At 40.7% G+C, this 25,062-nt stretch overlaps 1 protein-coding gene across 1 annotated transcript in view; it reads left to right on the top strand.

Annotated features, from left to right (window-relative positions):
• The first annotated feature begins 12,712 nt into the window (after positions 1–12,712).
• SPATA16 (spermatogenesis associated 16) overlaps positions 12,713–25,062 on the top strand; it is a 50,847-nt gene continuing 38,497 nt past the window's right edge. The window contains exons 1-2 of the mRNA XM_064385115.1: positions 12,713–12,757; positions 13,936–14,083. Coding sequence (XP_064241185.1) covers positions 12,713–12,757; positions 13,936–14,083 — 193 coding nt within the window. The remainder of the gene's footprint in view (positions 12,758–13,935; positions 14,084–25,062) is intronic.

Here is a 25,062-nt window from a genome sequence, read left to right as displayed (position 1 = left end):
TTAGAGACTGGCAAGTGGATATTCCCAAGACCTCCACTTCATATTTCTGTGTCAAAACTAACGGGAATAGAAACAGAGTTGGTCTGAATTGATGAGGTAGACATTTCCCTTGGGTTGGCTGAGTTTGTGAGGATTGGTATCACACAAACAGCATGTCAACTCCAAAAAACCTCCTCAAGACAGCACTTGGCAGCACATTGAGGACCAGCTCCACAGGACCCTCCAGGAAGGCAGCACTTGCTCCAGGCAGGAGCAGCAGCAGTGGCCAGGAGGGACAGGGATAAACCAGCAGAATCACCCAGCAAAGGGAATGCCAAGCAACAAAATCCATGTCAGCAAGGAGCACCATCCTGGGATTCATAGGGTTCAATAAAAATCCTGAGATGCAATTGCATGAGAAATCCCAAAATTTAGAGCTGTTAATAAATAGCAGAAGGAGGGGGGCACTGGGCTGAACCAAAAAAAAAATCTCAGGTAATTTTTCTCTAAGGTTCTTACTGTATTTATGATAGGGGAAATCAAAAGAACACAAAGTGAAAATAAATGGTCTATTTTTTTAATCCCAGCTCTATTAGGGACAAACAATATCTCAATAGTCAGGGAAGTTCCCACTCTGTCCCAGCTGTCCACACAGCAGTGCATCAAATGTTTAATCCTTTGGTTAAACAAAAGTCCAGTTTAGTCTTTTTTTCCCCTACAGTATTTCCTCATGCCCTCCGTTTCCCTTTTTCCTCTAAAGCCAGAATATGGCTGCTGGATGTAAATCCTTTTTCTTCCCATAGTGAGCAGCCCCTTTGGATTCAGATGGCTTTGTCTTCAGCAGCCAAGAATCCAAAAGCTGGGGTTTTGTGGGAAAAGGTTTCTTGGTTGCCTGAGCTACAAAAGAAATAATATGACTTTGGCAATGATCTTTGAAACTAATCTGTGATTTTCATGACTTTCTGCCTCTAAGTACTCAAACTTGAGCTGTCTCAAGCAGTCCTGTTCTTTGATAAGTAGTTATTTCTGAGCTCTCAAAAGCAGAGTCCTTTCCAGTTTCAGGCTGAGCCCCCTAAAGGAGGGATCTACAGACCTTTGACTTTATTCAAAATCTCTTATCCAGCCTGGAGTTTTATCAGTGTAATATGAGAAGAAAGGAGTAAAAGAGTACCTACCACTCTGGCAAGGTTGCAATTAATTTCACAGATGGGAGGGAAGAGAAAGGAGGTGTAGGAAAGCCCAGCAGGTGGGTCACTGCTCCAGCCACCAGCCTCCTGTTTCCTGGAAGCCAGAGCCAGCAGCACTTACAGTAAAACTGATTGTTCAAAGTTGTATCATTATTCCCAGATTTCTCCAGTGCTGCTAATCTCAGTTAATTATATTGGAAATCCCTTGTATTATGACCATGTAATTCATAATGTGCCAGCAGAAGTCATGGTTCATAATAATCACATAATGGGCAAGGACTTAGACGTAATCAGATTTTAGTTACCCTGTCGTGTTTCCATAATGCTGCTATAAAACCAACATAATCACAAAAAAGTACCAGTTATTTAAACATTTTTATCAGATTGATGTACGGTATCTTTCTCTCCCTCTCCCTCTTTTTTAAACAATGTAAGATAACAAAAATTGGATTACAATTGCTGGGAACAGACTATGATAAACTGTTTGCTTGTGTGCAGCATGAAATTTAATAATGGCATCAGTGTCTCGATTTTTAGCAGTGTTAGACCTGCTAAATAGTAGCACTCTGCAGCCAAAGGCTGCTTTCAAAGAGGCAGCATTAGAGCATTGTGCAAACAATATCTCTAAGAGCTCAGCTGTCTTATAAACCTTGAAAGATGCTCTATATCCTTACAATTAACCTGGCTGCTAACATTTACTGTGCAGATGAGGGCTTGACTTTTTCCACAATACATGATGCAAAAAAACCCTTAGTAGCTCTAAGGATTTTTAAAGGCCAGTGTCTGCCTCTCAAATAAAATAAAACAGAAAAAAAAAGAGCCACTTTCTACTTTACAGGAATATGGCTGGTGATGAGAATAGAGAACTTGCAAGCTGCACTCTCTGGACTCTCTCTAATGTTTTATCTCCACTCTGACCCCAATCACTTCAGCTGTGCACTTGACATCCTGAAAAAGGGTCCTACTACACTTGTTTCAGCCCTGTACTGCCAAACTTAATTCAAAAGAATTTGTGAAATGTTAGAGGTTTTCAGCTAGCAAGCAAATATCCTATTTCTGTTTTTTTTCTTTACCAAACTGAAGGCACTTTATTTTAAAGCAATAAATATTATAGCAGTAAGTAAGGTCAGCAAGTGTTGCCCCTTTTTCCCCCCTTACACTAAGAAATGAGCTGTGATGGGGACAAAAACAGTTGTCACTTGAGAAAAAAGAAGGACTTGACTCCTCCTAAGAGGAGATGAAAAGGTGGTGAGAGAATAGCTGGAGATTATAGAATTTCTCCCTGGAATTGTGGACAGAGTGGTTGGGGAATCACAGAATTGTAGGGCTGGGGTTTCTCAGCAGTCTCTTAATCCAGCTCTCCTCTGAAGCAAAACACAGAACATCCTTGAAAGACACTTCTGTACTGTTTCTAAAAACCTCCAGTGAGACAGACTTCTCTGTATCAGCAAGCTGATAGAGAGTTTCTCCCCATCCTTCATGCTGCAAAATAGCCCATGATGGTTTTGTATCCTTATTTGACATGAAGGGCAATTAGCCACCCTATTCTCTCTGCAACCTCTTAGCAGATCTCTTTTCAGTCTTCTCTGAATTAAATAAATTAAATGCTCTTAGTATTTCCTCCCCGGCCATGTTTTCTAAACCTCTGTATTTTTGTTGGTTTACTTTGTATTGTCTCCAATTTGCCTCTTTGTTCAGATGGAGACAAATTGGAGACAGTGCAGAGAAAAGCAGAAAGCTTGAGCTGCTGGATTGGAACTGTGGTTGTTTTGCTCAATGTTTTTTTAAGAAATAAACAAAAACTCCTCTGCATTTTGTGGGGGTGAAGAGACATATGACATGCAATAAACTCAAAGGTCAGGAAATTCAAAGTTATGGTTGCTGGTGCAAAATATTTCCAGAGATCTTTCAGACTTAAAGAAATTAAGCCTTCAGTCTGACATTGCAAAATTTTGAGTTAGAAATTCTGATCCAGAAAAATGTGTGCAAAGCATTTAATTTGAATAATATCCCTAAAGCAAGTGCTAACTTACATGTTACAAATGTCATGCAGTTCTTGGCTCTTATTTAAGCCAAAATGTCTTTCCTAGATCAATCTATGTATTCATGTAATATTATCATTCTTTAGATCATGTTGTTTTGCAAACATGCAAATAACAGACATTTCTGAACAACTAGTACTAAAATTATTGGATTGGGGGGGAAAGCAAATTTATTAGAAATGAAAATAGAAATGCTTATTTAATTTAGAGCTTTTATATGTTGGACAGCATGCTGCTGATTACCACCGACATCAGGAAGGCAGAGTTATCAGGAGAAGAATTGGTGGTTTCTCACTATTTCTGCACTATTTAGCTACCATTAAATTAATCAGGAGGGACTTAGTCAGCTTCATTAAAGTTGGCCTGAGAGAGGAAAAAATAATGCTCCCTTGGAGAACTCTCACTGTTAAGGCTTAAGAATTAACTGCTTTCTGCTGCTGGTGAGGAAAATAACTGCAGAAATTGGGACATAGTCTTCACTCTTCTGTAATAGAGAACATTATAAATACACTACACTGAGAAACACTGCAAATTTCCCTAAATTTTTGGCATCCATCTGTTGGAATATAGGGAAATAGGACTTGAACATCTGGACTGGGATGTGAAGGGTATGAGAAATCACCCTCTAGCTTAAAACCTCAGTGGAAAGCATATAATATACGTATCTCTATAAGACCTCTAGACAATTATTAACAGCTTAGATACAAAATAACATTAAACCTTTCTGAGGATCAAAAGATCTTGTCTCACACTAATCTCCTAATATCAGATAGCATAACAAACTTCAGAACCATCAGCCTGTTTAAAACCTGTCGAGATTTATATTTCTGTTGTTCTGCAAATAATCCTGCCCTGTGATATCAAAATGAATGAGAAAAGGTTCGTGGCTGCTGTGCACAGGAGGAAGTCCACAGCACGTGTGCACACAGCTTTTGGTGTGGGATATCTGAGGCACGAAACACCTCCCATGTGTGGGCAAAGGCAGCCTGATGAATTCACCAGGGTGCTTTTGGGGAGATATTCCAGCCCATTCCACAGGCTGGAACATCTCCATTTCCCACAGATGGCTGTTGCAGGCACTGTTCCTGTGGCAGGAGAGGAGCCCCAGTGCCACTGCACACCTTGTGTGTTCAGATACCTCTCCTTTAGATCATTGCCCTGCAATTCACAGGCTTTGTCACGGCCACACGGCCTCTTCCAGGCAAAAATACCTGCAGAAAGCTAAAATCTGCACAGTGGCTGTACCACCAGAGCCTTGGGGACACCATTTCACACCTATACAGAGTGAGGCAGCATGGTCCAACCAAGCCTTCCATCAACTTCCTAATGTGAGAAGCAAAAAATGAGTATTTCTATATAAATACCTACACGAATACAAGTTCATCTCCAGGAGCCTGTCTGCTGCTGGGGCACATCAGAGAGGCACAGGCAGCTTTCCTGGCATCAGTGCTCAAGGGTAGCCCTGGGAGCACTGTAGGATTGAGTCTTTTTGGATGTGCTGCCTGTTGGGTCAGGACACAGCCACATTTCTGCCCACCCTCACCTCCTCCTGCAAGTAGGACAGAGTTCATTCCCTTCCTTTTGCAGACTGGAATTCCTGGCCATCTACTGGAAAAAAAAGGTAGAAAGTGTGACTTTGTACAGTTTTTCCTGCCCTCTCTCACTGAAGGAGCCGTGCAATGACCAGACACAGCTCAACACCATGAAAATCCTCAAGGGACATTAAAGGCTATAAATTTATTCTGAGAATCCACTTTCTGCAGCTAAAATCAGATTCAGAAATGATCTTATCATCAGCACAGATCCTCTAGAAACTTCCTGGGAGTACACTTGCTCTTAGACAGCAAACATCAAAAACTTCAGTCACTGACCTCACCTCTCCAAAGGCTGAATGGGAGATGCTGACTTTACTCTCCAGAAATATTCTTTAAACTTCTAATAAGAAAAGTTATTTCCTAAATACAGCCTACTCATTTCACTTGCTTAAAAAAAGAAAAACAAGAAAAAAAATCAGCAGTTTTTCTCTCCCTATAGTCCCATCACTATATTTTAGGCTGCAAAGCCAAGAAATTGATTTTTTTTCCCCCACTGATACTTATTGTCTTTTATAGCTGCAGAAGATTTTAGAGTAGGAATGTGAAGCTTACAGATGGCTCAAACCTGGCTTGTGCAACAGATAAAGTGGGAATCTGTTGTAATGATCCATTTGGACATGCTCCCATTTTCTGATCACTGAATTTGAATCTATTAATCTTGCAGACATTTGCAGCATGCCCATCACTGTGAAATAAAGCTGAGAAACTGCATTGTGTCAGAAAGGATTCATGCTCCTGCTCTTGCCTGAACTGCTCTTACATATATGGCTTATGAAGTGCTTTTTTTCTCCAAGGAATACTACAAGTTGACCATAAAACAACACCTTTCCTCACTCACATGTGTGTACAAGAGCAAAATCTGTATTCCAGAAAGGACAAGCCATATTTCCCAATAATTTTGATGCCAAGGAAGATCAGTCAATTTCTAATTAACTCTAATTGGCTTCTTCACATGCTTTTAAATTATTTACCTGGAGGTGACAGGGGCTCAAAAGCACCAAGCATTTTCTCCGTGCTTTGTAAATGTTAAGCAGGATACTTGATGAAAAATAATCACCCACCACTTGTCACTTACAACCAAAAGCCTCATTGACCTGAACAGATACCAACCACGTGTTTTACAATCACCAAGAAACACAGGCAAGGACTGTGTGTTAGATTGCTCAGTAGGTAACACAAGGGAGGGGAAAAAGAGACAGAGAAAAGAGAAAATACATATTTAGGACAACCTTGGGGGAGGCATGAACCCATCTTGAAATATATTGGCTCAAAAGCCACCATCATGAGTGATCAGGACATGTCATGTCTCTGCTGGCTGGACCCACAAAGGGCTTTTCTCCAAACCAAAAATCCTGTAGGACACCTGAATCACACAGCTCCCTGCATCTCCTGTAGGCACTGTGATACCCAAGGACACATAAACACAAAGGTGTAGTGCTGCCTCACCTCTCTCCATGGAAAGCAGGGCCTTAGAGCTCACCTTGAAATGGAGTTTCTTTTCTGTTCAGGGCCCTAAGAAATTGGAGGTATTTATCCTCCCAGCTGCCATCTGCTCCTGGAAGGAATGGTGCAGGAGCAGGGAGGGCAGAGCACTTCGTGTTTAATTTGTGGCTCTGGACACTTCCTGGCTTGAGCCAAGGGAGCAAAAAAAAAAATGCAATAGGCAGGCAGCTTAATTTATAGCCACAAAATTAGGCACGCTGGGAGAAGGCTCAAACACCACAAGCAGTTAATGCAGGCAAGCAGCAGCCAGAGAAGGTGTGCTGTTAAAGAATTTTTCATCTGAAATGTCTTTAAATCACGGTGCTGCATACCTACCCAGGCTGCAGAGGAAAGACAGAGATGCAGCCTGAAGTGGGCACCGAATTGGAAAGTGTTCATGGACTGATTTGAGAGTAACTTTATCCATGAGGACAGTTTAGAGAAAATGTGTTATTAAAGTACTTTATTTCCATTTAGAGACTCACACAGGCATACACAGACAGTAGGTGGTGACAGCTGCTACCAGAACCATTTGTTATCTTACTTCTGTTCAGCTTTTGACAGTGTGAAATGAATATAAATGCTGAAAAGCTTTACAGAGGTGAACCAAACAATAAAAAGTAGGGGGGAATGAATTCTGGTTAGGTTACTTTAGGGAAGAGTTTTATTTCTGTTTATTCCTGAGGCATGGATATGTGCTGCGTTTCTAATACTGACAATGCTGAGAGGATTCTTGGTGGAGTTTACCAAATCCACACCATCCTGAGATGGTGAGAGCTGGCCTTGAAGCTAACTTTAATGTCATTCCCAGAACTGGCATGAAAATGGGACTTCAGCAAATTATTGCTTTTCCCTAATAATCTGTCCATCAAAATGGAGTGAACCTTTCACATAGTTTGCCTTAATAAAAGTGCTGGTGAGATATCTCTGTGTTTGGACTTAGCAGGAGCAAATCTCTTGGCATCAAAAGGATTAAATTAGTTGGCCTGAAATTATATTGCTTTTTCCAAGCAATCATGACAGCTCTCAGAATCTTGCTACAATATACTCACATCACACCAGCTGACAGTTGCCTCTAAAAAAACCCATTCATTTTGGCCAACTCCTCCTGTGAACACTATCAACAGACTGATGCTCCTGTTTCAGAGTCCAAGAGGCATTTTTGAACTGCACCCTATCAAGGGGAAGCCCTGGTCTCAGTTCTGACTTTTGTCTGATTGTTTGGTTCTCACATGGAGAATATTTACACCATTCCTGCCTTGGTTGCATCTTGGACGGAATGACAAATTTTGTCTTACAAGGGCAATCTATAAAGGAGATTTTGGTCTGTTGTACAGAATATAAAGTTCCTCAGAAACTACTGTAGTATATTGATTGCACAATATATGTTTCATTAGAGCTTGGGGTATTTTGGTTTTCTTTTTTTTTTGCTTCTATGACTACTCCTCTTACCCTGACAAAATTGATATAACAGGAATTGTCCATAACAGGATTTATAGCTCAGCTCACAGATTAAGCTGAAGTCAAGCAGATATTTTCCTAATATCTTTGTTCCTGATTTAATACTTCTAAAGCAAAATATTTACTATATGAGAAAGACTTCAAAGTTTGCAGAGGGAGGGAGGTAAAACCTTTGTCTGAAGTTGGGCCAATAAAACAGGAATGACTTGGGCTTAGGAGTGCTGCAGGGAACATCGTTATCTTCTGTGGGAGGGAGAGATTCACGTCAAGTTTATTTTTATAAAGCAGCATCCACCTAGAAATGAGCACAGACTAAAATGCTATATCCTCTGAATTTGGTGGGCACTTGAAATCTCATTTTTGCAGAGTGCTCTTGGTTCCAAAAAAGGCCAGAACAGTGATAGATAGGTAAAACCCATCAGCCTTTGGGGAGTAGAAAATTTGGTTTTGAGCTCCTCTAACATTCTGCCCTACCTGGTCACCAAACCCCTTCTATGTGCCTCTGGTTCCTGCTGGTTGAAGCTGAAGGAATTTAAGCCTAGACACAGACAGGAACAAAGATAAAGCCCAGGGCCACAAGTGGAGGGCAGGCTGAACCCCACTCCAGCAGGGGTGAGGGCAAGCAGCCTGGTAACCTCATCTGACCAAGTCAACACTCTCCAGATCCATGCTTTTCTGGAAAGCAGTGGCTTTCTGAATAGAAATAAGGATCATTTCTCATAACTTAAAGCATATCTGAGGTATAGCCTGTGCTGTGTAACTAATAATGTGCCCAAGATAGCAAATGTGTGTGTCCTGCACACACATCATTATTACAAAATCCAGTGCTAGCTCTGCAAGAGCAGCTAATATGCCAAAAATATCATAGGTATATATTTGAATTATCCATTGCAGAGCACACTGCAGGAAGGCTAGTAAATTCAGTTCCTCTTACCTGCCATCTGCATTCATATTTAGGAGTGAATTATATGTTTTCAACACGTTTTCTAGCAAGTTATTTACGCAAATCTCATTAAGAATAAAGACAGGGGTTTTATATACAATTCCTGATCTGCTGACTGAAATTGCATACCAAGATGTCAGTGTGACTTTGAATAGAAGCTGGAAAGCTGTGCTGCATGAAATCACATCACTGAGAGAAATCCCTCATACTTTTTATTCTCCTTACTGACGTTTCTTTTCCCCTCTCCACTGAAACAAAACCACCATTAACTAATTCTTCGTTATGCTGGTTTCCTGCAGGATTTTTGATACTAGTGCCTAGGAGTGGTAAGGGCTGGATTACAGTTCAACATACAAAAAGCAGTTTGTTTTCAGCCCTGTGTGAAGCTCACTAGCAGGTTTTGAAAGTGATTTTCAGGAGTAGCCTTCCTTAGCAGACATTTTCTGGGATGCAGTCAGTGTTGGACTTGCCAGGTGCCTGATGTGAGATGCACTGATGTTACGAGGCTGATTACTTGGATGGCTCTGAAATGAAGGCATCTGGTTAGGACTGCTGGCTAGTAGAAGAAAAGGCACTAATTAAATATTTCTTGCCGTTTCAAGTTTGTCCCTCTGATTAACCACTTTAAAAATCACTCCAGGGAAAGCCACACAGTTATCTTTAAAACAGAGAGGCATGATTAAACATTCCTTTGCTTACAGAAAAATACTGAAGGAAAAGGAAAGCAGACAGCTCCAGCAAGGCTGGCAAGTTTTTGCTGTATTCAAACTGGCTCTTAAGCCTTTCAGCCTGGCAGGGGAAAACCTGAGTGATCTTGTGGAAGTTGCCAAAGAATCCCATTGCCACACAACATTTGACCAATTGCTTGTTTTCCCGAGATGATTTCGCTATCAAAATGTGTCTGTAGCCACAGATACAGATGGATTAGCCAAGAGATGGATATCCATTGGCACCTCTTCTGTAGGGCAGCCGAACTGAGCTGAACTGAGCATACACCAAACCTATAGCAGTGATCAGTAAACTGGCCAATTTCTGACCTTTGAGGCTTTCACCTTGGTTTCAGTGAAAAAACCTCCAATGTGTCAATGTACACATCACCAGAGCTCTAATTTTAGTCTTGCAAATTACCACTAGGGAAAATTAGCTAGGAGCTACTTTGATGATCAGCATTTCCACTGGGCTTTCACCACAGCCACGGTGGGTTTGAGAGATCTTTTCCACTCTTGCTTATTAACTAATGACTGTGAGATCCTTACTCATGAAATTTCCCTGCCTGCTGCTGCCAAAATTCAAGCCATAATACCACAACAAATCTATGCTGAGGTCACAGGGTTACAGACTTGTTCTGTGACCTTTGAGAAAGCATTTTATCACAGGTGTTTACACAACTGTGGTTTCAGCAGTATATTTTTAGGGTCCTAATACTACAAGAGAAACCTTCTTTTCAGTGAAAGTTAAACATAATGAGAGTCAGTTCACCACTAATGCAAAAATTCCAGGTAGTGCTTTCATTCCTTACCTTTTATTTATACACTGGGTAACTCTCTGGATTCTCTTCTAAATTATCTGCAGCAATCTTCTAAAGGATGTGTGTACACAGAACTTACACAGTGACCTCCAACAAAACCCCCTCTTTAAAACTAAACTATTTCTGGAAAGAAATATTCCTTAATACTGCATGGACTACTCTCAAGTAGACTAAGTCTGAAAGTAAAAATTGCTGCTAGGTTTGCTAGCTATGGTAAAGAAGGATATAAAATGTTAGATTTCAAGTTATTAACCCCAGATTGGCTGTAAACCTTCAAATGTTTAAGTTGTTTGCTTCAATTTCATAGCCTCCATAACCTTTAAGATTTTGGCAAGATGTCTACAGACCAAAAGTCCTAAGACATAACTGCAAATTTCCCAGTTTGGAATTAAAATAAATTTTGTCACATAACCCTGGGAAAAGAAACCCTCAATGGCACAAAATGGAGCTCCCTCTCCAAGCCCACAGCTGAGTTGTGACAAGACCTTAAGGTATTCCGAGGAGTGTGATGGAGATGTTTTTACCTGCTGCTCAAAGCACTCCAAAACACCAACAGCACTTTTAAACTTCAAAGTTTGTGCTGTTGGACAGCAGACTACAGCAAGATAAAGAAAGGTTGGTTCTGGCAGGTGAAACATGGAAATTGCAGACAAATCTCATCCCTGCTCATTATGTCTGTGCATGGCACAGCCTTTCTTCCTCCCTTGCTCTCAGTCCAGTGAGGTTTCCCAGGGTAACAACCTGTAGCTACAGAAGTTCCTTTGGATCCTTAGGAAATTTCCCTTTTTATCTTCCCCTTTGAAACTGAGATTTGAGTCCTTCCACAGCTCTTCTCCACACCCCCCATGCTGCCAAACCCAGCTTGCTGTTTCCTTCCTAATTCCTGGTTCCTCCCCTGGGAACTTCCCAGATCAGCTTCCTCAGGTGCTTTCTGGCACAGTCTTTGCCTCACCCTCCAAAAACACTCAGCCAGACTCAATATTCAGCATCAGACAGGACAATGCCAGGGAAGAACAGTCCTTGCTGTATTGCCAAGTCCTTTTGTCAGAAGGGCCAGGGAAATGCAGTGATGGGTGGTGAAACACACACACACACAAGCATTCCCTCCATCAGACCTTGGGAAATGGTGCTGTGCAGAGGTGGCTCACCCAACAGAAGCCTTTTCCAGTGCTGTCTATACTGCAACCAAAACCAGTCCTTGCAGCAGTGAGCAGATGGAATTGTGCACCTCACTTATACCAGACACCAGGGCTACTTTGTATGTTCATAACTTTTCTGCTTGCTACAGAAAGAACCATTTCTATAAAACTAAGTTGAATCTTTTGGTGCATGTTGCTGCTGTTTGTATGGAACAAGTGGGGAGCGATATCTCTCAAATGCATTGGATTACTGTGGAAATGCTACACAGAAATCAGGAGAGGGATTGGGATATGAAAAGTATAGAGCTGAGATGGTCACAAACACAGGTGCATCCTTGTAAAAATATTACTCTGATTTTGGGAGATTAAAGATTGAGTTATTATTAGTTTCTTTGAACTCTTACTCTGAGATGTCTTAGAGAAGGCTTGACAGAACCCAATCTTCACTGTATTTATACATATTTTCTGAATCCTTATCTGTCCAGATATGGTTCAGAGAGACTCATGTCTTTGTTTTCGTCAGAGATAACTGAAGGGTTACCCAGGTCTAAACATAACTCTTCATATCAGCACCAAGGCTCGAGGAAACTCTGAATTGCAGCACTTTATACTGAAGGGATCCCTAAATGATTCTTTTTTTCTCACAATCATTCAAGAACTTGAAAGTCCAGGGAGAAGCCTCAAATCTCTCATTCCCATAAATTTAACAGAGGTCACAGCATGGCCAATTCAGCTGAAAAGTGTTATTACAGAAAAACTTGATGATACTTTTATGTTCACTGATGTGAACATAATTCTCTGGGTCTTTTAGCTACATATAGCCTGCCTTATCCACAGAGACACTTCAGCAGATATATATGGTACCATGAGCAGAGTTAAAAGTGATGAATATTCTGATTTATAACTCCTACTGAAAACAAGATGATAGAAAATCTTAAAAATATGGGTGTTATTATATACACTGTGTAACTTCACTCAGCAGATAAGGGATGGGAAATCAAAAACATTTATCACACCTGAATGGGGGGACGCTTCCTTGAATGACCCTTGTTGCCTGTAAAGGATTGAGCTGACCAATGGGCAAAAATCTTAAATACAGGGTTAGCTTTGTAGGTGCCAAGTGGGGCTATGAATTTCCCATCCTTCTCAGTTCATAGGGACCACACACAAGAAGGAAAATGCATATATTGAAGAGCTTTTTATTCCTGACAGATTTAATCATCTAAAGAGATCTCAACCTGCTGAGTTGACATTGTACCTCCTAAAGATCAACCACCGGACTGTAACTACAGAGGCACAAGAAAGTAAAGTAAAAAAAAATTATTTATTATAAATAAATTTGTTAGGGATGAGGAGATGGACAAACAGGCCAGATGCTCCTCCTTCCACTTCAAAGCTGTGGTGAGGGACAAAGCAGACCCAAGAGAGAACCCCTTAACAATAATTCTAAAGGAGAGGCTGCCTCCATCCACCTCAGGCTCCAGGTCCTCAGCATGATCCAAGAGTTTAAGCACACAGCCCAGATAAATATTACTTTGTTAATCTTCATTAGAAATCTACTTTTAAAGCTGATTTGCAGTGAAGTCACTTAGTCAGATGAAATCATTGCACACTAAACAATCCTGTTAGGGATGCTTATCCAAGCAAAGGGCGTTCAATTGCATTTCCATTAGCAGCACTATATGGTTATTGTCCTTAAAGACAGAGCTCTTAGACTTAATCTATTTTCTTAGAGCTGAATTTTCTCAAGAACTAAAAGTTAATTTTTTACTACTTTCTGGCAATACAAAATCAGGTCACCTGCAGATCGATAAAACAGATTTGAGGACTGAAAGTGGCCCTGCCCACTCTGCCAGTGCTGAGAGCTCCCTGAAATTTTAAGAAGTTCTGGATTATCTAAGTCTAATGATGCACATTATTAAATAGAACATTATTTAATGAGAAAGTCACCAGCTGTGGTGAACAGCAGGTGATTTATCTATCAGGAAAAGAGTATTTTTTTCAACAGAAAATATGATGTTTCTCTCTGTTAAATTCTGTACAACTCAAGAAGGAGGAAAGATGTTTGATCTCATCCTTTTTACTTTCTGTAGCAGTTTGCTGGAAGGACAAGTCCTCCCATTAAGTGATGAGATTTTCTGCTTTCCTTGCTTTGTTCCGTTCTCTGCCTTCCCACCTGTGGGACTAAGGCAGAGTTCACCAGTGCTTTACTGAAGTAAGGAAACAGCTCTGACTTCCCCTTCAACCTTGACCTGAAGACAGACACAGATTTGGGGAGCCTGAAGTTGAGCCTGAATTTTTGAAATTAGGAAAAAGTCTATCTTTCCCCAACAGCTTTTTTTTTTTTTTTTTTTAGGTTTTAGTGTATTCTCTGCTTTCTTGTCTATGTCTCCTGGGAAGATCACACCATATTTTGTGTTATGTTCCAATATATTTGCACTGATTTCTGTAGTTGCCTTTAGTTAAAGCCAAGGTATATTTTACTTCAGTTTTCTCCATTTATCAGTAACACAAAGTGCTTCTAGCTAAGAAATGGTGTCTTATAATATGAATTTATAGTGGCTTTGTTTCTTGTACAGCCTTGCTCTAAAGGCATTGCTGTAGATGATCCCTTGAAGACATCTCCAGATGATGTTTCCACTATTGCCCATGATATTGAGGCAGAGCTTCTAATCTGCTACTTGGAAACTGGGGAAGCCTGGCATTGCTATGGAATCATTCACACAGGTGAAAATAAATATTGATTTGATACACTGTTAGGCTGAAAGCAAAAATTAAGCAAAGCCTATGAATAAATCTTGTGCAGGAGGGATCAGTCTAATAATGAGAAAAGAGGGATCAATAAAACACAACTTTCCCATGGCACTGGTGCTTAGATTGGACTGATTCTCAGAATTTGAGACACTCAAGCACAACAGCCAAGTATACATTACTGCTCTGACAATGCAGAGGAGAAGGGTGTTGCAGGGAAGACACATCCATAGTTTGTGGCACACTTAAGACTGAAGTTAGACATATGCAAACATGCCCAGCCTCATATGACAGTAACAATATTATGAGCACTTGATCTCCTTCAAGCCAGATTAGGCCAGGGATGGCTTCAAATTATTTCCATTGCATAATCCCTCATGGGCTCACTTGTGATCCACATCAAAGACCAGCACTACCAGCAGTGCAGAAAGAAGCCAGAAACAAAACTTGCAAATGGTGGAGATAAAATTCCCATTAGTTTCAGATGAGTTAGGATTTTTCTGGGTTTGTGCTGCCTTTAATTAGCAATCAGGCACAACAATCATTTCTGTGTGCACGTCGTGCCAGCAAACACTTCATTACTGAGGCCTCTGCTCGTTTTTTCCCATGTTTGAGATGTATTAAGATGGACACTGCAATTAGTGCAGGGTGAGGGTTCCTTCATGCAGTCATCTCAGATGAGTGCAGCCACAGCAGCGCGGCTGCAGCAGAAGAGGAGGCACAGGAGGCTCCTGGCAGAGGGGAGGGATAACGTGTGGGGTGGAAACACCACGGTGGCAGCAGGTTCATTTACCCACACAGGCAGCCATGGCATGGCTGAGCATCCTGACAGGATGTCTGAGCATCCTGACTCAATGCCAAGGTCCTCAGCTCCCATCCCCACCCCTTTCCCAAGCAGTTCTGGCTTGGAAAGCCATGCCTACCTGCACGTGTTGTGGGTGTGTATCCTTCAGATACTCCCAAGCACCATTCTGGGCTGGCAGCATCAATGCCCAGGAGCAGTCAGAAAGCAACAAAAACTTTGCACACCTTGTGCAAATTAAAAACCAGCCATGCATTTTCATGGTTTCCAGAGCAAAGGAAAAAAAAAACATATAAAGTTTGAGTGGACTCCCAATTTTGGAGAAAATTATAAGTATTGCTCTCTTATTCTAACTGTGACTTTCAAGAACACTAAAATACAAAAGACATTTGGACAGGTAAAATAGAACAGGAAATACTTTTTAAAACACATTTAATTTGTCTTGATTTCAAAATGGTAAGATGAGATGACCCCAGTGCTATAGAAATGAAAGCCTATCCAGACCTGCTTTGGTTTCTATTGTCTTGAAACAGAAACCCCTGACACAGTGAGAAAATAAATGTAGTCAGATGGAGATCACTGGAAAACTGAAGGAGGGAGACATTTTTCACTCTTTTCCTTATTTGTAATTCTTAGATATAATCATACCAATTTGTTCTTAATTCTTTTAGTTACACAGCACAAGGAAAAGTGGCAATCAGTAATGCCTATTTTCAATAAAATTCATTTAATAACTTGAAGAATGGGAAAAAATCTATTGATCATAGTGGGCACATTTTATAATGAAGGAACTGATACAATACTATACCAGCAAAAAATATTCTGAGACATAATTAGCATAGACAGAACCTGAAATACAATCAATTGCTATGTTGTTTTTTTTTTAAAGAAAATATTAAATTACTCTGAGCTGTCCTGCTAAAAATAGCTTCCTGCCATCAGTTAACTAGTGCATATAGAATTTTTATTCCCATTGAGTTTTTATGTCATCACCACATTGTAATGGTTTGCTGGTAATCCTTTGGCATTAATCATGAATTCAAATTAAAATATTTGTTCCTGCATTTATTTGCATTTACTGAGCTATTCTTTCTTTAATTTCATGTAAATTTCACAGCTCCTGCATTCATTTTGGATGGCCTGTTAACAAAAAATCAGCTTTAATATTCTTCCCAACAGTTGTATCAAATACACAGTAGTGGGTTTTGCTAGAGAGAAATCTTATAAAATATCACATCTACAGAAACAGAAAACAGAACAAAAAACTAAGAATCTCAGTTTTAAAGTGTTCATAAACAGGCATCTGTAGGGAATAGCTTTCCTATTCTTAAGAAAGGGAGTCCAAACTATGTAATCAGTTTTAGGTCCTGGATGGGAAGTCTGAGTCCTCCTAAAAAGTGGAAGTTTTCTTCTCTTATTTCTTAATATTCAAGGCTGCCTTTAGCATCTCTGATACAATTGAGGACACTGGCTGATCATTTGTCAGGCTGATACAAAAGTTTTACCTTTTGTGATCAAAAACTATTAAAACCACTTCTCATCCATCACAAATCTGACCAAACCTGCCATGGATTGACCTCACCAAGCAACATTTGCTGCAGCCTACCTGACCAGCACTTTTCATCGTAAGACAGCCATCAAAATAATTCCTAACTTGCAGTCTGAAGCCATAAAATGAATCACGGGATATTTACGTGCCCTGTGGTCCTTTTGGCCCAAGCATTATGGCATACCAGGGTTTAATGATCTTAATAACCCCATATGGCTTGCTGAGAAATTAGATTTTCCCTTTGGTTGCAGAAGGCAATTTTCAATTATAGCAGATGGCAAAACAGTGAAGGTCTGAGAAGTCAAGAACTGACTAGGAAACCTCAGATTAATGCTTAGGCCTTATGTTGCTCAGCCTAATAATGTCAGTGGTTGAATTTTTTGCCCCAGATGAAAACAGCCCTGAAGCAGAGCACAGCATTTCAGCAGAACAGTCCCCCAGTTCCACCTGCTCTTCAGAGGCCAGGCACCACAGAACCCAGAGAGCCACAGGACAGCACATGAGAAAACAACCCTTGGTGCCTCACATGCACAGCTCAGCAACCATTAAGACTCAAATTTATTGGAAATTGGAGAGAGCCGTGCTGAACTCTGGGACAATTGAAGAGGGAGATTCTTCAAAACATAAGAAACCCTTTCAATGAGATTTTATATCCCCTAATAGGTTTTTGGGTTTTGTTTTTTGGGGTTTTTTGTTTATCTCAGTTTTTCACCCTCCAAGCAAGATCAAGTAAATCTGCATTGAGAGCCTTGCTGTCTGCACCTGGGAAAATCAAACAGAACCTTTCTATTGGAAAGATGCTTTTTGCCACTGCACCTGGTGCCCATGGCACACACGGGACTCCTCTGGGAATCAGCTGGCCAGCAGGAGAAAGAGGCTGCTCACCATGGGCTGGAAAGTGACACCTCTTCCCAATGGGATTGCTCTCCTGCCATGGGAAGCCCACAGCAGGTGCTGGGAGGTGCACTGGGAAGTTCCACCTGGAAGGAAGTTTGTGACCTGCCTCCTACCAGAGCATCCCTGGACCTCCTTCTCTTGATCTGGAAATTGTGGATGTAAGGGCTGAGGGGAGGAAGAAGATTTTATAACACATTTCTTCAGTATTACCTCTAGATAATGCCTGGAAAATATGTTCATGGTAATGAGGAGTGTTTTAAGGAGCTATTTAAGGTCTTTAGGGGTTAGCAAAGATTTCCCTGTGTCCTTGCAGACTCTGCTCCACAGCACGACCCACTGCCAATTCTCTCCCTCCCTCCCAGAAAGCCTATGCACAGAGAATGCAGTAAATCTGCAAAGCTTTTTTCTGCTCTGCCCTTTCATGTGTTCAGTGGAAGGCAGGGCTCCCTAATGCCTCTTGCACAATTCATAGGGAGACACATGAAGTAGAAAATAGCAGCTCTGTTAAGTAGTACACGATTGCTTTAGTGATGAGTTAACAGAGGGAATCTCTTCTGGAGGCACAGTGGGGGGAAAAGTCTAAAACAGCTGAAGGTTCACAGATTTACTTTTAAATCCTCTGCATTTTTCCCAGTGACTTTTCAAACACTTACAAAAGGTCTAAAATAATTAATAGTGATCAAGCTTTATGCACTATCTGTCAGAAGAAAAGACATCTAATCTTTGCCAGTGTATTATAGACTGGATCAGCCAGGACCCTTTAACCCAGATTATTCAAAATTTCAGACTAAAAATTCAATATTCAGCTACTTCTGCATTCCCTAGCTTCCTCATTTTGCACCTTTAAAATAGGACTGTACTAAAGTAACTTGAGAATGGAATTCTAGTGAAATATTAAATAATCAAAAATAAATAATGTAATGATGTGATGATACAGTGCAGTCAGTGGGCATTAAAATGGAGGCAGAATAGAAGAGGAGCTCTAGAAAAAGAGATTTTTAGGCTGAAACAGAAAAACAAGAAATGTAGTGACTGATATTCCTAATCTGTGGGAAGTCTGTAGTGCAGGGTATACTTTGCTCTAAACTACTCTCCTAATCTTTTTACCCCTTTGAAAAAGGAATAGAAAGAAAGAGAAGAATTAGCAGCACCAAATTACTTCAGCAATTGTATTAGGCATATTGCAATATGCATAATAGATGAGATATTATTAATATAGAGCTATTCCATTGAGATACTCTGGATAATATAAACTAGAAGTGCTCTGAAAAAATAATTCCTTCTCATGCATTTCAAATATTTCTATGTACTTCAATTTTTTTTTATTTTTTAAATGAACATCATTGGATGCTCTGGATTCTGATTCTCAACTCTGACTCATGTTATTTCCAGGCTGACATATCACTGGCATGGTTCTTATTTTATGGGCTGAGATTTTCCCCTTTGTGGTAAAAGGCTACATTCCACTTGACTTTGATGACACTACTTTGCAAAAACTTTTATCTGCACAACTCATGGTGGGATCCTATTAAGAAAATGCACATTTGGGGGAAAAAAAGCCTGGAAAACATACAGTTCCTTGTAGAAAGAAAACTCTGACAACATTGAACATGACAGCAGTGCTAATGGTGTCAGGAAGTTTGGTGGCACAGCTGGAAAACAAGAGGGCAAAACATTATGAGAACAAGACAGGGAATGCAGAGTATCTCCACTTGTGCTAAGATGTTTTGGGAGCTTTGAAACAAGATATTTCTAAATATCTTTTTGTTCTGGACCAGAAAACATTCTCCTTTTTACCACCTTCACAGCTCAGGAATCGAGACCTGTATGGCACATTTATCTTATGCTTGCAATTCAAAGAAAATTGCTGCTGCAAAACCTTTTAGCATGGCAGTTATATTTCACTTCACTGACAGAGAAAAGGCGTTGTGTGAAACCTTTTTTGGGAACCCACACTTCCTCCCTTCCTGTCTGTTTAAATATGAAAACATCATGAGATGGTTTTTTCTGTGCACTGACAGTCCTTGCCCATAGATGTCATAACTGCATTCATTTCTGATGGGTTGTGCAAAAAAAAAAAAAATGCAACTGCACAAAGACATTTCAAGCATCCTCTCTCTGTGTGAGAGGATCTGGTTCTCTTCCTTCATCCACCTTGGACTGGTAGAAGTTTTCTGTCTGTTTTGTTCACTGGTGATGATTATATTAAAAGGGATTCCTAGTGATTTATCAGATTACCAGACACTCATTCAGGACTCTGCCAAATTTGCCTGGATAAACAATATTCCATACAGTTCCTCTTGCAGATACATCTGCCAACCAATCTTGGCCCCTCTGTCCTCCAGTTTTTCTCTCTATAGTCCAGATGTTATCTGATTTTGCATGTCACTTTTTTAAGAGGAGTGGCCAGGGCAGGGAGGGAAGGGTGCTCCCTCCTTCAGGGACCAGGGGAAAAACATCCCCAAGTGCAGAGCAGGATGGGCACAGTCCTTATCAGGCATTTGGTGGCAACAGAAAGAAAACTCCCCCTGACATTGTCCCAGCACCAAGAGGCTGAAATCCAGCTTGGGAGAAAGGCCCTGCTTCCCTCGTGTGTCTCATCTTGTGGCTCCCCTCATCCACTTCTCTCTCTAGCTGCTAATCCCCACCAGCACCAAAACCACCTCACTCTTATCCTCTGGCAGAGACAGTTTCTGCTCTTACAAGCCAACCAAATATTTTCAGCACTTCCAGTTCCAACAGGGAGGGTTTTCCCCTCTTCAAGACATCATCTTTGGTATACCCTCACACAGAAGAGGGATGCTCACAAGTTTTGTGTCTCCAAGACACATCCCTCTTAATTCTCTACAAAAGCACTGGGAACACAAAAGTTGGCGATAAACAAGTGTACAACCATGAGGTCCTCAAATAAACTTAAAGAAAATTTAAACACTACTGCACATGCAAATTGCAGAAAAATACGATGAGGTTGATTCCTGACTGCTGTGGGGTTCAGGAATTTGGCTGTCTCTGGTAGGGCTGAACTCTCAAACCTGCCCTTGGGATCACAGAACAGAGCACAGCAGACTCCAACAGTTGGAAGACTAGAACTACACAGCACACAATAATCTGCCTGCCATGGAGATGAAACAAGGAAAAAGAAGAAAGTTGAAGTTCAGTGTAATTACACAGGATTTGTCAGGTTCATCCACGGGTATATTGGGGCTGGATCACCAGCTGTACTGACTGACAGTGCTCACTGAAGAGAAGAGCACTGTATTAATCTACAGCAGCTGCAGACATGGCTCTGCTGAATGCTGCTTGACTCATTTCTTGCACTGACATTGTCTTTAAGGTGGGGAAGAAGAGCTCAGTGACTGCATTTGTGCAGTCCCTCGTGCCAGCAGCACGTGGATGTGCAGCCTGAACACACACCCAGCCCTGCAGCACCACAGGCTGCATTAGAATTGCAATTTTGCTTCTGATAAATCCCCTAATTCCTCTCTAACAGTCATTTAGCCTCGACTATTAAACCCCACAGCATCTCAGGAAAGTATGGATAACTAGGAAAAAGAAAAGGCTGCTACTCTTATAAAGAAATAACATCCACAAACCAACCAGCTTTTACTCACAGTTCTAATAAGAAAAATGAGTTTATCTGATCGAGCAGTGAAGTGCATTTTTTCACTTGTTTCATCTATAAAATCATCATTGACTTTTTCTTGGCCTGCAAAGGCCAAACACAAATGATGTGGTGGATCATAGCAGAGACAATTCTTCAGGTCAGTCAGATTAGAGTTAAACCCCAGCTGCATTTGGGAAGGAATTAGACAGAGACTGTGCACCTTAGAAAAAAAAGCAGTGTCATTTCCAGCATCCAGTGTTGATGCAGCAATCCAGGTTTCTTGACACACCTGTTCTCCTAACACTGGGCAGTGAGATTGAAAGGAAAACTTGGAAAGAAAACTGCAGAGTGATGTTGCTTTGATTTGCATACTCCAATTGCTGTGGTGGGGAGGGAGTTGAAGCCTTCTTCCCTTCTCCTCACAGTTTGAAAAAAGATAATAGGACAAACCCTGTATTATTTTTAAGAGAAGCTGTCAAGATGAAAAAATGAAAACCTCAAAAAAAAGGCTGATATACAGCATTACTTAAAGACTGTTTTGTTGAGAAAAACTGACCAAATGATTTACGAAAGGCTTTTAACAGGGCAGTCTTTGGATTACAGTGAAGATGAAAAATAAATGAAAATCTATTTCAAGTTTACTTTAGCCCAGTCATTTGACAGATGAGGGCAAAACCTGGCAAGAACACAAGTTTTAATCTTCAGATGTAGTGACTTTATTTGCAGTTTTGCCGATTAAAGTTTTCTCTGGGCAAAATAAGAGCTTTTTCAGAGCATTTCCAGATGTTTTCTGTTGAAAATACTATTTTTTTTTCTACATTAAGCTCCCATGAAAGGCACATGAGTAAAAAGACCAAAGATGTTTCTGCTCATGGCACAAAGCTCATACAGACATTGTCCTGACTGTGCCGCAAACGGTGTGTCCACCACATTCTTCCTTTCCCAATTCTCCTCTCAAGCCTCACTCTTGAAACTCAGCCCTCCTAATTAATTACTGGATTAACCAGCCTAGTACCAAGATGCTCATGGCTGGAGGTGGATTTTGGAGCATGGGCCCATTCTCAGTATGCCCAGCCTGGCATATTTCTGCCTGGCCAGATGGGTCCACCATCTGCTCCTGTTTGAAGGAAAACTTCCTGCAATTAGGGTTTTCCTCTTAACCTTTGCTTGGACAATCCTTTGCTTCCTCTTTCCATTATTTTTTTCTTTGCCTTTTCACCAAAATCACCTGAAGCACATCAGAGTCAGATTTAAAAAGCAAAGTGGCAGCTCCTCACAGCTTTGGTGCCCACCTGGCATGAAAAGAGCCCTGCTCTGCACAAAGGCCACTGGTCTGGAGCCCTCAGCACAGCAAAAGGCCACTTTGTGGGAAAGCAGGAACACAGCAGAAATTATTTCTAGTCTACAGGCTTCAGAGAGTGTAGCAAAATCAATCCTAACACCAGGAGTCAAAGGTAGCCTTTTGCCGTTTGCTCAAGCTATTAGGGCATGCTATATTATTTTTGAGTATAGAATTTATAGATCGAGGCCAGGAGTTGATCTCTTTGAGACAAGTAAAAAAAAAAAAAAAAAGATGGAAAAATGGAAAGCTGATATCTAATCCTATGAAAATCTGCCACAGTTCTATATTTATGATAAGCCTATCCCAGCACACCCTGCTCAAAGTCTTACAGCAAATGTGTTGCTAACTACCAGGGAATCATTGATTTTTTAATTTTTCCCCACATAGTGCTATTGCTTATCTGTGGTAGAAGCCATAACTTGGAAAGGAGGGGTAAAATTAAAAAAATAATAATAATAAAAAAATCAATATTATCATTATCAAGTGATGACTACAGTTTATAGCAGCAATAATCTCCTTTGAAACAGCTTGCAGAAGTACCAGTTGTCATCTACATAAAGTATTACTGGTTTGGCCAAGTTATTAAATACAGATATTATTTGATGTTTTGGTCATTTTGATTTGGTGACCATCAATATTGCCCAAACCTCACATCTAAACCATACTTGGCTGAGAGCTGCAGTATTTGCTGTTGGCATTCTCTTTTCATTAGTGCAGAGAGTGATTCATTCCCTCATTAAGAGCAGCTCATTTTTAACATCCTGTGCTGTTTCTTGCATTGTGTATCAGTGGAGTGTTCAGATGTGCCCCCAGTCACTAAGTTCTGTGCTTCCTCCAGTAATGCCTGCAGTTATGAGATCATTTGTCACTGGTGTTCCACACACACGCCTTCTCCCCAGCGAGGCAGCTCCTCCAGGGTGATGCTTTCTCTCCATACAGTTTTCTGAGCATCTTTTTCACATGGTGAAAGCACAGCTCTGAGATGCTACACCAGATTAGGATGGTCTTCAGCAGGACTGAATCTCCAAGGCACAGAGCAGCTCTGCTCAGACCAAGTTTACTGTGCCAAAACAGAAATATCCTTATTTATCCAAGGACTGGCAAATGCAAATGTAACCAGTCAGAGCTTCAGGCCTTCTCCTGTGTGCCTTGGAGACAACCTGCAGAGTTAATTTGATTCACAGGTCTGTGGCATTTTGGAGGTACTTTTAGGTTTTAATTTATTTTGAAAGCTCCATCTGAAGGCCACAGGCATGCAGGTCACAAGTGTTGAATACATAGAGAAGAGACAGTTGTTGGTCTTCTAAAATGTTCTGTGTGTTCTCATAAATGAGAATTCATAACTGAATGCGTTTGCATCTATATGTATATCATAATTTCAAGAGGATGAATGATGATTTGGTTAAGAAAAGGATTAGGTCTGTGATTATTAATATACTGAAATCATGAAGGCAGTAGTTTTTTATATTACCACGATATTCAAAACTTTCACTGAGGAAACAAGAGCTGGTTTGCAGGCTTTCATTGTATCAGAATGTAGTGTTAATCTCCTTGCTGAAATCCTAATCTATCATTATGTGCTTTTTAAAGCATGTATGAAATGATAAATACTAAACTTTGCATGTTAAAACACCATCTGTTTAGCTTTCTTCCAAGGACCAGGAGAAGTGCTGCTGACCTGAGAATCCAGTCCCTTCTTGGAGATCTCACAGGTGGAACTAATTGGATGTAGAAGGAGCTGTCACTCCTGCCCTCCCCTTGCTCCCATCAAAAGGCCACCCTGCCTGCCAATCTAACTGCTGAGCTTCTATTTTTATCCTTTCATCTTTTCTGATATTGACTTAAAGCCTGTAATTTGTTACACCTGGAACTGCATCTATTAAAGTTAAGGTCTAAGAAACATGCCAAGGTCCACCCACGTAAAACCTATCACTTGTGCAGAAAGTGTTTCAGAGTCTTCCAAGTTAACATTAAATACATTCCAGATGCACAGTTTCTCCAGGTAGATGGGTCAGGCACCTGCCACTCATGTTTGCAGAGGCAGGGCTTAACATCAAGTTGTGCTGCACCAATTTTGATTACTACAAGCTAAAAGCAATATAAAATATTACCATGGGATTTTTTTTCCCCTAGAGCAATACACAAAACCCTAATGAAATTGCATTTATAATATAACCTCAATAAAAATTTGAATAATGCTTGTTCCTCTGTCACAGCTGTTAAGAGAAAGAGCCCATATTGTATTTGAGACAGTGTGGAGCTGTATAGAATAAGTACATACAGTATATGTCTTAAACTGTGACTATCAGGAGCTTTTAATGATTTAAGAAATAAAAATTTAAACTTGTTTCTTGTCCTTAAAAGGAGTATTATTCTGAACATAGCCTCTCTCCAGAATCACCTACACCAAGCTGCTTGCTCTTGGTGCTTACAGAGAGATTCTGAAGCTGCAAATCACACTGCTTGTGGCTCTTGAATGGATTCTCTCCATCCTTTTCATTCCAGCTCTCAGTAGTAAGGCTGTCATCCTAGATCTAGGCATTTCCAGAATCAGTGGGGGTTTGGGGCTTTGTGCACATGATCAAATCCTCCTGTGTAAGAGCCTAAATGAGAGATGCGGGACTCCAGGCGGCTCTTCCAAAATGCAGTTTATTCCATGCAAGATGTTAGAGCAGTCCAGGGTCATGGGCGACAGAGCCTGTGCCTACAGCTGTCAGCTGCAGCTGCAGGCAGGCCTGGAGACCCTGAGTTTAGGTTACAA

The sequence above is a fragment of the Passer domesticus genome, chromosome 11 (genome assembly GCF_036417665.1).
Source record: "Passer domesticus isolate bPasDom1 chromosome 11, bPasDom1.hap1, whole genome shotgun sequence".
Classification (NCBI taxonomy): Eukaryota; Metazoa; Chordata; class Aves; order Passeriformes; family Passeridae; genus Passer; species Passer domesticus.
The sequence above is the reverse complement of the archived record's forward strand: the minus strand, read 5'-3'. Positions and strand labels throughout refer to the sequence as shown.